Genomic DNA, 15,490 nt, shown 5'->3' on the forward strand with positions numbered 1-15,490 from the left:
TTTGTACATCATTCTGGCATATTTTCATTTTTTGATGTGCTTAATGAGACATGTACAAGGGGGCTAATTTTAATTTAATGATTTTGTGGTTATTCATTGTGTTAGGGAAGGCTAATCTGTGTCTCTCAGGTTAAGCAATTGGAATTAGTTGGCACTTTCACAAATATTTTCTCTTATGTATGTATTTTCTCAAATTTCTACCTTACTGGAACATTTTAAAAATTATTTTATAGTTATATAATTATATAATTATTTACAAAATGCTCTGAAATGTTCCCACACAAGATGCTATGGAAATGCAAGCCATCATATTCATATTCATATCCAAGATGAGAAATAATATACTGATCTGAGCTGAAAAATTTACCTTAATTTTTAAGCATCTCACTGGAATTCAGGGATCTATGGAAGAATAAGGTAAGACTTCTTGACGTGTTCAAGGGGTATTTAGAGAAAGAATGCATATCCCTTATAATTGTAATTTTATTTTGGATGTTTTAGGCTTATGAGCCAGGAGTGCACGTAAATGTTGTAAATTTTGCCATTTTTTATGAACTAATTTTGGCAGGTTTCACTAGTCTGCAATAGCAAGAGATGAACGTTTACATTGGTTTTCACATTTAACAATTCCTTTTAGAACCACAAATAAACAAACAAAACCCCAAAGATGCTCCTCTCTTGTTACAGTGTTCTTTTAAAATTATTTTTAATTTGTCAGTGACGTTAACTTGAAGTTGTCATGTGCATTAGGATTGTCTTAGAACTCAGCTAGTTAAAACTCTGGTTTAGCATTGTACCTATCCATTAAAAATGTCAGGAATGGATATATTTGTCCAAAATCCTCTTCAGAATTTCAGTTTCAAAACATGATACATTATCAAATAGATGTGTCCTGAAAGGAAAAGAGGGAAAAGCTTTTCTCTGTTCAGTGAGTCTGTTTTTTTACTGCTGCCATGGTTAAAGCTGGCTGTAGCAAAAAGGGTTCTGATTTCAGGGTTTACAGAATTGTTACGTCCCCCTGTTCCCTATCCTGATGGAAGCTATATTGAGTCAGCATGAAGTTTAAGTTAGGTTTTTCCCAAGAGGCTGCTAATACCATTTACAACATTGGGTTTAATCAAGGTAGAAATTTCAAGGAGATAGTCCAGCTCATAGCTACTGGAATTGTTTTATAAACAGTAGATTTGATTTTGTTAAGTAGGGGAAATGTGCAGAAGTTATACCATCTCATTCATGACAGGGTAACTGTTAATAACTGTTAATTTTGCAATAAGTTTTAACCTGAAAATTAAGTTGCTGTGATGTTACAGCCTTCACTTGTCATCAGTGAAACTAAGTGTTTGATAATGCTTATGAGCAGATTCAAAAGCAAGCTCACATGCAGAATTCTTACTGTTTTCAGTTGTTACTGTTAGGTTCTTGAAAGGCAATCAACATATGATCGCTGCTACAGTGTCTTCATTTTCTTCATTAGTAAGTTTCTCTGGAGTATGTCAATTTTTCATGCAAAAACACATGGGATGAGGAATATCAGGAGACATTATTGTAGAAGAAAAAAGAGAATGTCTGGAAGATGCACATAAGCTCATGGGTTACTCCTATTCTTCTAAGCAACTGGAATTTTTATTGATAATTATGTTTTTTGAACACTTTTCATCTACACACTCTCTTTCTAATGCAAACAAGTAAAAAGTTTTATTTGTTACTTTTATCCAGGTGGCAGAGGCAGTTGCTTGATATATAGAAATCTAAATGCTGCCTTCAAGGCTTAGTAGGGTCTTTTGTCTGAAGGAGAGACATTCTTCTGGTGTGCTTTTTTCACATCTGCCTTTGGTGTAAAGAAGAATTTAAAATTACAGCATGTTAGGTTAGCTGTTCTTTTAGTGGAAACTTTCCAAGTTGTAAATTAAGGAATTAACAGTTGAAGACAAGCAGTCAGTATGAACATCTTAATTTTTTTCAAATAGTGTGTTGCCTGTAAAGAACACATCCATTTATAGTATATGGCCATCCTCCTTCTGCAGGTTTCTCTATCAGAAGCAGCAGAAAAGTCATGGTGAAGGTCAAGTCAATAAATTAGCCTTGGTAATAGCATCCACATACACTGATCGTGTAGGAAAAACACCCCTGTAAAAAGTTATTAATTGTTTTAAATGTTCATGTTTTCTGGAATCCACAGTACTTTTAGGATTCCCAAACTTCATAACCACATGGTTCATCTATTCTTGTATGTCCTTGAAGTGGTCATTTTTTTTAAAATGCCCATCTTATCCCAAACATATGTGATTTAGTACATTTTTCTAGCATCATAATTTCATTAGCATAGAATAAGTAAAGATGTTTCAGGAAAGCTAAATGGTCTGTGGGATTTCCCATGGAGAGCTGATCAACTCTGCTGTCAACAATTGTTCCCATGATGACAACTCATACAGTAATCTTCTTGAAATAAATAGGTGGTTACAATTTAGAGCATAACGCCCAAGGACTAATGACTATTTCTCAGGTAATTAAGGTATAATTGATCTAATTAATATAATACATGTTGTATATATATAATTGCAGATATTATCTATAATATCATCCATAAGATAATCTTTAATTAAGATCTGTTTCTCTCTTAAAATCTTTTGTCTGCTATCATTAAAATCACATATGATACTAGTCAAACTAGAATTACAGGGAAAAATTTCTTTATTTGGAGATTCTGAATTTATCAGCATCTTAGCTGATTTCTCCTAGTTAGATAGATCTGTCCTATGGAAGGAAGAGAGAACTTTTTAAAATAAGGCAAATAGGGAAACCACTAAAATTAGGACAAGGCTAAGTGGAGGTCTCTAATATTTCTAAGCTACCACTATGTAATTTTTGAAAACTGTTTCAGTTTCAAATTATTATTAAAATTTCTAGTATTTGGCAATTCTACACTATTGCTCTACGTGAATCACAGGTAGATGTGTTTATTTATTACCTAGCCACAAATGTATAGCTGCTCTGACTGCTTTCAGGCAGCTTCTGAACACAGAACATGATATATGTAGAGAGTTCACAAATTGGTTAAAGTGATGCTACCTTGTTGGTATATCAAATCTTAATTATATCAAATCTTAATAATACCAGGCTAGCAACCAAAACAGAATCAGAATAAACTGATAGTGCCCTTGTAAGTATTTTTAAGGAACTTAAATATCCAGCTGGCAACATGCCCTTATACTGTAGATCACTTGAGTGCTTGGATGGAATCAGCTGTGTTGTAACTACTTCATGGAGTTGTGCTTTACATTTATCATCACTCCTGTTCACAGAGGCAAAACTATGTAACATAACAGGCTGCCAAAAGTGTTAGATATTTTGTTTTTGAAAGATAAGCTGGATTCTAATCGCATATTTGCGTCTGCAAATTTCGCGGCTATAAAACCTTGCGTGCAGAGGAGAGAATATATAAAAAACATTGTAAGAAAAGAGAAAGCCCCTTAGTACAGAGAAGACTCCCATCTCTAGGTCTGTCTTCTGTAAAGGATATCTATTAAGCATGCTTATAAGCAAACTGAAAGCATCTAGTTCTTTATGTGAATTACAACTACTGTTGGTGGTAGCGCACTGTGGGCATGAGAAAACCCATAATGCTTTCAAACAGATCCTGACAATTCTGAGGAGACATTTAAAGAAAATTTTAATCTGGATTTCAAGTTTGAAAATGAAATTTTATATGTACAGTAATTTTAATCCTGCTGAAATTAGAATTTGTATTAAAATTATACTTGCATGGTTTCATCAGTTCTTCCAGTATGTTTGATTCATCCATGGAAATTTTAGCATTCACAGATTCTCTCCCTTGCGAGCATAACACAACTGTGGGCAACATGTGCTAATACAGTGCCAATCTTATAACTGGATAGTAACTGGGTTTAATTTATTACAACATACAAATGAGTGGTTTCACTGTCTGACTGGAGGATCAGAAGTCAGGAAGACTCTTAATTGTGGTTTGGGTTTTTTTTAATGTGTTCTTGGAGCTTTTTTTTAGAGTGTTGCTGTTTGAATATGAAGGATACTTTTACCTGTACAAAAAATCAAAAATACAGGGTAAATAGCAAAACTGAAGCATAAGTATAGCACAGCAGTAACCTAGAATTAGACGTGGCTCATAGGAATCAGATACAAACAGAAAAAATCAATGTATTTGAAATCTGCACATGGGTATTAAGGCAGATCTTACGTATGAATTACCTGATACTTCATGATGACCCTTTATTGGAATTGATATATTGGAGAGGAACATTCAGAATTAATCTAAACAGTAGTAGCCAGACTCCGCTGTTATTATGCCTAAAAGCACTTTTGATGTGATTGAGATTCTCTGTGTATGGTTTTTTTTCATGACAAAGAAAGTCTATTTACTTGGATTGAACTTGGGTTTCGAATAGAACATTTTAAATGAATTTTTCAAAGAAGATAGCGTGTTTAAAAAAAAAAAAATTACTGGTCCTTAATAACAAGGTATAATGTGCCTTTGAAAATGAGATTTCAGGGTTTTCCTGAGGAAGTATTAGCCTGTGTTTTTTATTGTTTCTGAAAATTGCAGGTATTCTCTTTTTAGGGACAGATATTAATATAGAGCTTAGCTTCAAAAAGATCATTCAAAAGTAGTAAAAATTGTTTCTAAAGTAAGAGACATATATATTAATATATTTCTTATAGCTAGCTGCTGAAACAAAGTGAGGTTTGCTTAAAGATGCTTACATCATTATAAGCTATGATAATAATAGCTGTGAAAATATTTTAACTGCATTTTATATACCAAAAGTGGTTGCACCATTAATTAAAAAATAAATGTCACTTCGTACTTAATGTGTCCTCTGTTAGAGGAGGAACCTTCTAATTTGTAGGGTTTTATTTTGCTTCTTAACTGAGTACCTAAGTATACTTGAGCAGCAGAGTCCTGAAGTATACTTGAACATAACCTCTCATGGAGAACTAATTAACACCCTATTGAAGATTGTTAGATGTTTTATAAGATCCAGATTTAGAAATGCTGAATATATTGTGCTACTTAAAGTGTGATATGAACTCACTAGCTTTGTTACTTAAACCCACAATCCTCACGGAATCAGTAGTTTCCAACTTTCCGAGGAAGTCTCCAAGTGGCCAAGCTTTTGAGAATAGTACTTAACCTCTAGTTCTTTTGTGACTTTAGAAAATAACCGTGGTAAGGTAGGCATTCCATTTCTGTAAAGAAGGAAATAATAGCATGAGATGGGAAGGTGAAATAGGCTTCATTTGCCATCTTTTCACATCTCTGAACTGTGCATTAAGGCAAATTCATGCTTGCTTTGTTAGAAAAAGGCTGTCTCTGTCGTACTCAAGAAAAATATTACAATACCAGCCCATTTTTAATAGGAGTATATGACAGGAGTATTGTGTGAGTGTTATGAAGTAATAGTCTGTAGGCGCCACTGCTTCCCAGTTCTCCAACAATATAAGTAAATTTCAAGAATATTCTTCAATTGGTTTATGCATTACATAGAAGGAGTTTCAAATTAAACGAGTACTTGTTTTAGTCACGTTAGCAAACTAACTAGCCACTTATTACAATGACAGTCATTCTCTAAAAGTAATTAAAGATACTGCTTTTAGAGCAATCAATATTTGCCCTGTTGGATGTTTTAGGATATGGGTTTATGTTAGAACAAAAAAATCTTCCTTTATGTGGTAAGTGGCATAGGAATAACTGAAAAGGGAAGATATTTAAAGAATACTGAAATTAAGCCATGAATAATAAGCCTTAAAGAAAGACTGTACACAGATCTGTATGTTCTTTATCCTCAAAAAATACCTATCACATTAGAGAATATGAAAACACAGTTGTCTTGTACATTCACAACTCTGCATCTGTATTCCATCCTCTTCCCATTTTTTTCAACCTCCATATAAATTGACGCAACAATTAGCATTATAGAAGCAGAAGGAATATATTTGAAGAGCTGTGGAGAGCAACATGCTCTGTTTTTCAGATAGATATAAGTAAGCCTTCATATGTTACTTCTCTTTAGTTTAGGATTAGGGCCTGTCACGTGTGAATTTTTAACAACAGAAGGTAGTATCCTGGGGACCAGCAGTTCCTACAAATGCCTGCAATGCTTGCAGTGCCATATATATGGGACTGTTGAAAGGGGTTCAGTATCAAAACTTATAATCATCTCTAGTCTTATGTTCCATAACACCACAAATTACAGCCATATATTTCTCCTGTTTATTCCCATATTAGTCTATCTATAGAAATAACCAATGTGGTTTAGTAAATCTATAATTAATTATATTTAACTTCTTCCCTGCTGTGAATTTAATCTGGGAAGGGAGTGTAAGGGATACAAAGGATTAGACTCTAAAAAGTCAGTAGGACCAATAGTAGTAGGTAGGGAGGATTTTGAAAAGTAGGAGGGCTGTTCTGAACAGTAAGCTAGGTGAGTTGTCTACAGACATGTAAAGTGGTTTATTCATGTGAGAATAACACTAGTGGTAAATTACAGGACATACCCTTTACGCTTTCATACAAACTGCAGTTCAGATTTTTTTGCAGAGGTGTATAGTTCTGAAAAAAAATAGAAATTAAGTGACATAAATAAAGGAAAAAAATCATAAAGTAAGAGGAAGCTGGTGAACTGGAAAGATTCAGGGAGGTTATTTAGTATTGCAGAAGTTGCAGTCTCATACTAACATTGGTCATATTCCTGGTAGGTGATAGAGCTAACGATAGATGAAAAAGAGAAGCATTGAAAAGAGAAAAGATACTTGAGGTTTCTTCTCATAGGTACACAAACTTTACTAAGGTAGGAAAGAAGTTCTGAAGAGTAAACTGATTAGGTAAAGTGCCTTAGGAATGCCAAGTAATGTGATAATGGCTTATTAAAGTGAGAAGTTACAAATAATGACAGGATTATCTGAACAGCAGATCTGTACACCATGTTTCTAAGAAGCCTGAAGTCCTGGCAGCACTTGATATGCTTGCAGAAGTAGCAGACAGCATGAGTGGAGGGAAGAAGCTATTGCTGAGAGGTCAGATGTTTACCTGCTGGTATTGTACAATAATCCATATTCACACCTTTAGATCTCTCAGATTTAGCAACTTGGAGGATCAAACCCCAATATTTCACTCCTCCGCAATTTGCTGTATACGTTCACAGAGGATTTCATCCAAGCATATCGCTTGCTATTGCAGCCTGTCAAAGGATTAAAGGGAGGAAAGTTTGTCAGGTGTCATAAAGGATGTCCAAGAGATATTTATGTTGTTGATGTTGTTTTGTTCTCTTTCCTTCTTAACATCTCACTCACCGTCTTGTCAAGTTTCTTAAAGAAAATGCAGTCTAATTTCTTGTCTTGGTCAAGTACTAGTTTAAGAAATCAGAAAGGAATTAAGAAATTATTTAGGGAAGGCCAAAGGATTCAAGCCGGTGGTGGTAATAATTTCATTGAAATATTTCAGAGTGAAAGGAGAACCTCAAATTCATTGTTCCATATATTGTCTCAGCCATTTTCAGTAATCTGCTGTATCACATAACTTCTGTTGAAGTATGGGAATTGTGATAATTGGATAGATAGTGTTATAATCTGATTATCATAGTGAGCCGAGAGGCAGTATTTTAAATTCTGTTCCCCACATTTTTCTTCTTAGATGAATTGCCCACATCACATAGTAATCTTTGTTCCTCATGTTCAGTGTTTTACAAAATTGACATGATTAGCCACAGAAGTCTCATAGGTTAAGATTTTAATTAGTGGCAGAAGAAAAGAATGTAGGAGGATTATTTATCATTATGATGTTGTTGTTTTAATTTTACATATTAGGCCATGTATTATTTGTTTTGTAACTAGATATGTATTGAACAACCTTGAGATTTCTGTCTCCCTGAATTAGACTAAATGATAGTTTAAATTGGTGTATTGTGCATGTCTCAGGATCAGTCCTCCTCAGACTCCTTGGTTATGACTTCTGTCTTGCAAGGTTTCACAACCAAGAGAGCGAGAGACTATTTATGGGATAATTAAGGCTACAGGATTATGTATTTTTTTAGATTGTTTTAAGGGATTCAAAACTTCCTCCAGTCTTTTTACTTAGAGCTCTGCATAGTGTGAATCGTGAAGTTATCTGTAGTGGCCAGCCTTGTAAAGAAGCTGATGCTTTAGCTGAAGAAATCATATAAGGAGCCTTAGGAGGATTGTCTACAAGCTTCTTCCATTTCTTCAGTAATTGACTATTACATCCAAGTCCTTCCAAATGAAAGCATTTGTATCCCTTCCCATGGCAGAGGGGTAGGAACTAGATGATCTTTAAGGTCCCTTCCAACCCAAACCATTCTATGATTCTGTGATTTAACAGGGTTTGGTTCTATACAAGTTCTGGTTTTTCATACACATTCCCAGATTTTTTTAAAAGTTGGCCTTGCTCTTTTGTTTTTCTGCACCTGAAGTTGGAGCAACCCTTGCATGAAGGGCACTTCTGCATGATTACCCATTTAAATTTCTTGCATGTATAGGTGAAATGTCAAGCCCAACGGGGATGTAATTTAATTCTTGTGCTTTGAGAAGACTAATAAGAGGTTTATTGACCATCTGAGAAAACAAACTTTTGTTTGTTAGTGAACACAAACCAAGGAAGTGATATATGTGTTTAAAAAGCCATTTCTGAAACTGTGAACTACTTAGTAGTACTGAGTCTTTGCTGATACTTAGTCATTCAGTATCCTTTTCTTTCCTTCACTTGTTCAGTGTTTTTCTTTCACAAATAGCTCCTGCCTGTTCTATTGTAGGTTGTTCAACAAGCTTACTCTTCTGTTTCTTGGGTGTAAGGGTTAAATCTGGGTTGGCCCAGATAGGCCCGAAAGACTAGGAAATTCTGTCTCCAGATGTGGCAAAGGATACGAAGTCTGTTGAAAAATGTAAATAGATTTCAGATCAGAGCTTGTTTCACCTACCAAAGAATTGATATATGAGAGAGAGGTCACAAGGAAAAGAGAGTTTCCATGTAAACATATTTGAGCAAAGGAGGATTTAAATGCAATTGCAGTCTTTCTGGAAATGTACAAAGAAGATAAATGTCCTCCTAAAAACAAATAACTAAGGTTGTATTACCTCTGAAAATCGAGAGGACACCAGAACCTTTCTGTTCTAAGGAAAGCCATCCTTCTTCAGGTATGTGGAAGACAACTCTGTTTTTTTGATTCCCGGGTTATTTGAATTGGCAATCAGAGTAGCTTATCAAGTGAGAAGGTTGGAAAAGGAAATATTTTACCAGATTTCCTTACTTTGGAGACCCCATCTGCAGCCCTGGACAACAAGGTATTGAAACAAGCTGGAGACACCAGATACCCAAGTGATCTCTCCCAAATCTGAACCTGCTATTCCAAGGACAATATTGCAATAAAATTTCCTGAACCCACTTTTACCCAGCTTGTAGCTGAGAATTTCTAAGAGATCTGATGATTTTTGTGTGACAGGCCAATATACGTTCCTCTGTCATATGAAAGTGAGTCCTTCAGTTTATGATACCTGGAGATGTGTTGCCTCAGAGCAACTTCCTAGAGATGTATGGAAACCTATGGAATAGCTGCCTTGTTTCTTAGACCTTTTTTCTTAATTTTTTCTCAGTTTTATCCCTTTGCCTTTCTGTGCAGGGTTCTTGCTAAACTATTTTTGTTTAACACTCAAGATTTAGGCACTAATTGACCTAATCAAGGAAAAGTGCTTTTTAAAAAAATTTTACTTCCTCTGTTCTTTCTGTAGCTGAACTGATGTGCTTGGATTCTCTCACAAGAAAGCTTTTGTAAGAAAGACTTCTCTAACTCAAAAGGGAACTAGTGTTTCTTTCAGAGGAAAGAACCCAGGCTGAGAGCAAGAGGAGATGAGGAGGACTGTTTTGCCAAAACTAAATAACTTCAGTTTGTTTCACAATGTACCATTTTAATTCAGCAAACATGAAGGGACTATATTGGCCCAAACTTGAAAACAAATTATCAGGGAGACAAAAAGTAGCCTCTTGCTGCAGGTCTCAGTGTTTTGGGGTTTTTTTTAGTTTGTTGGGTTTTTCCCCCCTATTTCAATAAATCTCAACTTGGGGAAGATGCTACAGACAGCTTAGGTCTACTTGGGAAAACAAGACTTCAGTTATCTTACGTTTCTGCTCTCTCCCCCCCACCCTTGAAAAATACCACTTTCTGTAGCCTAACAGCTAATCCTACTTACAAAACTAAGAAAATATTTTTCTCCAAATTTTATTCCAAATTTCTCAAAAAATATGATTCCACATTTTTAAGTTAAGGTCCAAAAACTGCATTAGGTAAATTAGAGAGGTTCAGAATACATTTTATAGTATAGAAATAATTTCTTTAACATAAATAATTGTCCTCTCTTTAATTCAGCTTTATGCCTGTGATTTGTGTTTCATGGTTCGTTCTAGTGAACTGTTTCTAATACCAGTTGAATGTTTGTGTTTCATGGAGGTAACTGTGCACCCATAATGATGGAAATTTTGTTACACAGGACTATGAAGAAAATGAAAAAAAAAAAAAGAAACCGGCAAGAATTTCAATTAAGCTATTACAGTCTCATGGGAAATCTGAGTATAACTCCTTAACTGTCAGTTCCCATTTCTTATTTTGGAGAGTTGTTCTGTATTTGTAAAGTTTGAGTACATAGTATAAATTGTTACAGGTCTTGACAGATGAGCTTGGTTTCCACCACCCAGTAGTACCAATATACTAGCTTTTGCTCAGCAGCATGTATAATTTCTGCAACAAGGTCAAATGAAATCTGTCTTGTAACACAGCAGAATCCTGGCAACACTGGAAATAGGCTACCGCTAGCTGTCTCTTCTACCATCAGTGTATCAAGAAAGTCTTTATGTCCAACCCCAGACTCCAGTCTTCCACTTTCTGCTGAGTATTACAAACTCAAACTGTGTCAGATTCATGAGGCTAAAGAATACAAGGAGCTGAACTCTCTGTCCATGTAGAGGAAGATGTAAGGGTAGCCCCTTGATTTTTTTACTGTTTATACATTTTACCCAATGGCACAATCCAATATGTATAAACCAGAATCTAGGACTCCTCTTCACATGAGAGTGTTGTTCCTCCCTTGCCCATAGAGGTAAAACCCCTCTTACTTTGTGTGTGCTCTCTCACCCTCTGACCTCATGACTCCTGCATTTCTGCGTGTGCAGTGGCCTGACCTCAACGGGAAAGGTGAGAAGCAACTCCTTTCTGGTTTTGTCCATACTTGATGGGAACTCGGGGAAGTGGGCTTATGTCCCTCAGGTGGGGAGAGACATGAATGCAAGTTTCCCATTTCCTGGACATGTGCTCTAACAACTAAGCTATGTACTAGAGGCAGCACTTATTATAATCAACTGTTTTTTCAAAGGGACTCTGACTCAATACTATACATAGGTTTTAGGAGTGCTTTAAGCGTACCTATTGGATTAGACCCGTTAGTGGATTTAGATGTGTGAATATTGAGTTTGTGAATCTCTTAATGACCTTAGGTGAGGAGATGTCCTAACCACTTTGCTTAGTTAAAATGAGGCATAAGCTTCTATAGGGAAGGTAATAGCTAAAATTTGGGTACTCAGGAAAGTTTTTCTGCACAAAAATGTAGGTATTATGGGTATGGATGTATTTAATTAGGTAAATAAAGTTTTTTATTAATTGTTTTGTTAACGAAGTATCTAAATTCTGCCTAAATTGAAATATAAGTCCATTCATGAATCTGGACCTCACTGTGTTCTTTGTCTTCTGTACTTGTCTAGAAATATTGTTGTGTGCTTGTTAAAGGTTTTACGTTTATATACATCTTATTCTAAGAGTATTCAAACTAATGTAAAATAATTAAAAAGCCTACCTATTAGGCTGGATCTCATTTCCAGGAGGGTTACTTGGTAACTGCAACATTTTCTGCTAAGATTATGTTTGTTTTTACCTGTTACACATTTCTGTCTTGGGATGATAGAGTATTCTTTTTTTCTAATTATCAAATGTAAATTATGAAGTTATGTATTATTTGAACATTGTGATTCATAGGAATAATTATGTAATATATCTTGAAGACATGCAATAAAAAATGCTATTTAAAGAATGTAATCTGTATAACATTCCTGAGTTTCTCACCTTTTCCTTCTCTGATTTTCCAATGCAGATAACAATACCCAGACCTTCAGTGGCATCCACACAGTCTGCTTCAGAGAGCTTTCGTTATGGCCACCAGCTAGAGAAAAGAGAGCAGGATGCTCAGTCTGTGGAACACACCATGGAACTTTCCTCTCCAAAGGAAAGTTTGCCGGGTTTGGTTGTGACAGAAGACGCATTTCCAGCTAGTGCCAGCAGACCAGATTTGGTACTTAATATCAGCCAAGAGGTGCTTGACGAGGAAAGACTGGTCAAAGAATGTGTCAACGTCCTGGACTGTGGCCAAAAGGACCTACCTGAACAACATAGTGGGATACAGGAAGAGAAAGAACTTGAAAATACTCCTGTAGATGAAGCTGAGGAAGAAAGGTTTCCAGTGGTTTTTGAGGATGCCATTGAAATACTAAACAAAGAACAGAATAATTCTTTGCCAGGAAACTCAAAATCTGCAGAGGAAGAACCTCTAAAGAATACTGAAGCTGCTGAAGAATCACAGCCAAGGCCCACCTGTTTGGTGCCAAATCAAGATGAGGTTCTGAAGTCGACCGTACCTAAAACATCAGAATTTTCTTCCTCAAGACTTATCAAACCACAGGTTAATAGACAGGCAAGCAAGATAGCACCAGTTCAGGAAAATGGTTTTCATTCTAATAAGGAAGAAGTCCATATCCAAGACTTGAAATGCCACCAAGTGGCCCTTACTACTTTTTTGCACCAGGAGGACAAAAAAGAGAAAAATGCTCCCAGAAATGGAGAGATATTCCACTGCATTTCAGAAAATGAGAATTCTCATCGATCTAAGAAGGACTTAGTTAAATCTCCTTTTGTATTCAGGCAGAGCCGAATCCCAGTTTTAGCACAAGAGATAGACTCAACGTCAGACTCCTCTTCTCCTGTTTCAGCAAAGGAAAAGCTTCTTCTAAAAAAGGCCCATCAGACAGACTTGGTCAGACTACTTATGGAAAAGAGACAGCTCAAATCTTTCCTTGGTGACCTCTCAAGTGCCTCTGATAAGTCGATGGAGGAAAAAATGGCTGCTACTCCAGTACCATTTTCTGAGGATGATGTCTTATCCTCATTTTCTAGATTGACACTGGACTCTCATTTCAGCAAGCAGACGGAAGATAGCTCTTTATCTCCAAGCAGCCCTCAGTCCAGAAAAAGCAAGATTCCAAGGCCAGTGTCCTGGGCAACCACTGATCAAGTCACCAGTTCAAGTTCAGCTCAGTTCTTTCCTCGGCCACCACCAGGAAAACCACCTACTAGACCTGGGGTAGAAGCTAGGTAATGCTGAGAAAATAGAAATAGGTTTTCAGGTTGAAAATGGATTTGAGCTAGACTGCAGTTACTATGCAGCATGTAATCCTGTAGATGTTCCAACCTTTAACTACTTTTTAAAAATGTTGAGCTTCAATTCTCTGAGAAATCTTACATTGTTGGAGAATGAATGAGGAGAGGCTGTTAACACAAGAATGAGCCTGCTTCACCGTTAAACCTTTATACATCAGTAGATATGTATTCAATATTTTGAAACCTGTCAATCTATAACTAAATCTTTACACTTTTTTTTAAAGTGGGGTCACTTTTCCAGAACTGTTGATTATTTACAAACCCAGAGAAATCAATAGGAGCTGTCATATCCAGCTCCTTTGAAAATTAAACTGTTCTTATTGTAGACATTTTAAGTATTCAGGTTTGGAGATTCCAGCCATCAGTATTGAGTTAGTTAGCTATGCTCAGATCATGGCTAAGTAAAAACAACTAATTAAAGGAGGCGAGAGTGAATTCTAGAAGTCCCCCTTTGCCAATTCTATATACAGACAACCCCGATCTATTTTCTTCAGTGCTCACATTACTAGGATAAGGAGAATGTCGATACGGTAGTGCGAAATCCTCTGAAGGAAGTTGTGGTGTGCCTTGTCATCCCCTAAAATTGTGTATAGGAGTGTATTGATGGTGTGCATGAATGGATGTACCCCTCCAAAACAGAGGCAATAAGCACTGCTCCTCAGTGCACTTCTAGCACCACCAGGAAGTTTCAGTTATCCTGTAAACACTTAGGCTGTTTACGTGAGTGAGTTTATGCAAATATAAATACTGTGTTGATTTGAACAACACAGAAGCCAAAGCCTAGATCAAACACCTCTACCTTGTAGGAAAGTTCAGCTCCAGATGTCTGTTCTGCAATGTAAGCTCATCCCTAGTTTCCAGTGATCCTGTGTTTCTATGTGAAATTTAGTGAATAGACGGGAACAGGAATAATCTTTCTTCATTTCTTCTTAAGGTTACGCAGATACAGAGTCCTAGGGAGTAGCAGCTCGGACTCAGATCTTATCTCTCGTCTGGCTCAAATCCTACAGAATGGATCTCAAAGACCAAGGAGTTCTACCCAATGTAAGAGTCCAGGATCTCCACATAGTCCAAAAACACCACCCAAAAGCCCTGTCATACCCCGACGCAGTCCCAGTGCCTCCCCTAGGAGCTCTTCTTTACCCCGTACTGCCAGTTCTTCTCCATCCCGGGCTGGGAGACCCCATCATGACCAGAGGAGTTCATCCCCACATCTTGGGAGGAGTAAATCACCTCCTAGCCATTCAGGCTCCTCATCTTCTAGGAGATCCTGCCAACAAGAGCACTGCTGCAACAAACCAAGCAAGAATGGTCTGAAAGGATCTGGCAGTTCCTTCCACCATTCCCCAAACACTAAGACTCCCACAGGAAAGAGCAAATCAACCACTAAGCTTAGCAGATAGGAACTGGGCCTTGACAGGTATAAAGCCTCCTCCTAAATCTGATGCATGTTGTGTCTGTGTACTGTGTATTTAAAAAAATAATCAAAAAAAGTATATTAAAAAAAACGGTGTTGAATCTGCGCTTTTTAAAGAAAGTAAGCATCATAAACTATTCATGAGAAAGCATACCGTGTAAATAAGTGGCCAGGCATTGCCTAAGAGCAGGCAGCAAGCAGATCCACGAGAGGGGAAGTAGAGGCCAGGATAAGAATGACTAGGTAGTCAAAGAGGTGCAATGTATTTAGAGTAAAAAATATCTCTAAGGTGAGTGTTTTAAAAGGGTATTTATTTCTATGTTTTTAGTTTACCTAGCTAGAAGATTTGGCCTAATTATTTAAGGCCTTACATACTGAAGGAGTATGTAAGAAAACCTGAAATGGTTATTCCCAAAATGATGTCACCACTTGGGAGATAAGTACTGTTCAAGCAATTTTAAAAAAGCACACAATTGAGAAGACTATGGTATTTCTACCTTACAAGTCTCTTCCACTTTGAGCTGCACACATCTCTGAGTCACTCAGTGCT

General features: G+C 36.5%; 1 protein-coding gene across 1 annotated transcript in view; it reads left to right on the forward strand.

The window, feature by feature from the left end:
• Positions 1-14,926, forward strand: part of TTBK2 (tau tubulin kinase 2) — a 74,061-nt gene extending 59,135 nt beyond the window's left edge. The window contains exons 13-14 of the mRNA XM_059819722.1: positions 12,184-13,457; positions 14,458-14,926. Of these exons, the coding sequence (XP_059675705.1) occupies positions 12,184-13,457; positions 14,458-14,926 (1,743 nt within the window). The remainder of the gene's footprint in view (positions 1-12,183; positions 13,458-14,457) is intronic.
• The last annotated feature ends 564 nt before the right edge of the window (positions 14,927-15,490 follow it).

Source organism: Gavia stellata, chromosome 7 (genome assembly GCF_030936135.1).
Source record: "Gavia stellata isolate bGavSte3 chromosome 7, bGavSte3.hap2, whole genome shotgun sequence".
In the NCBI taxonomy this organism is placed as follows: domain Eukaryota; kingdom Metazoa; phylum Chordata; class Aves; order Gaviiformes; family Gaviidae; genus Gavia; species Gavia stellata.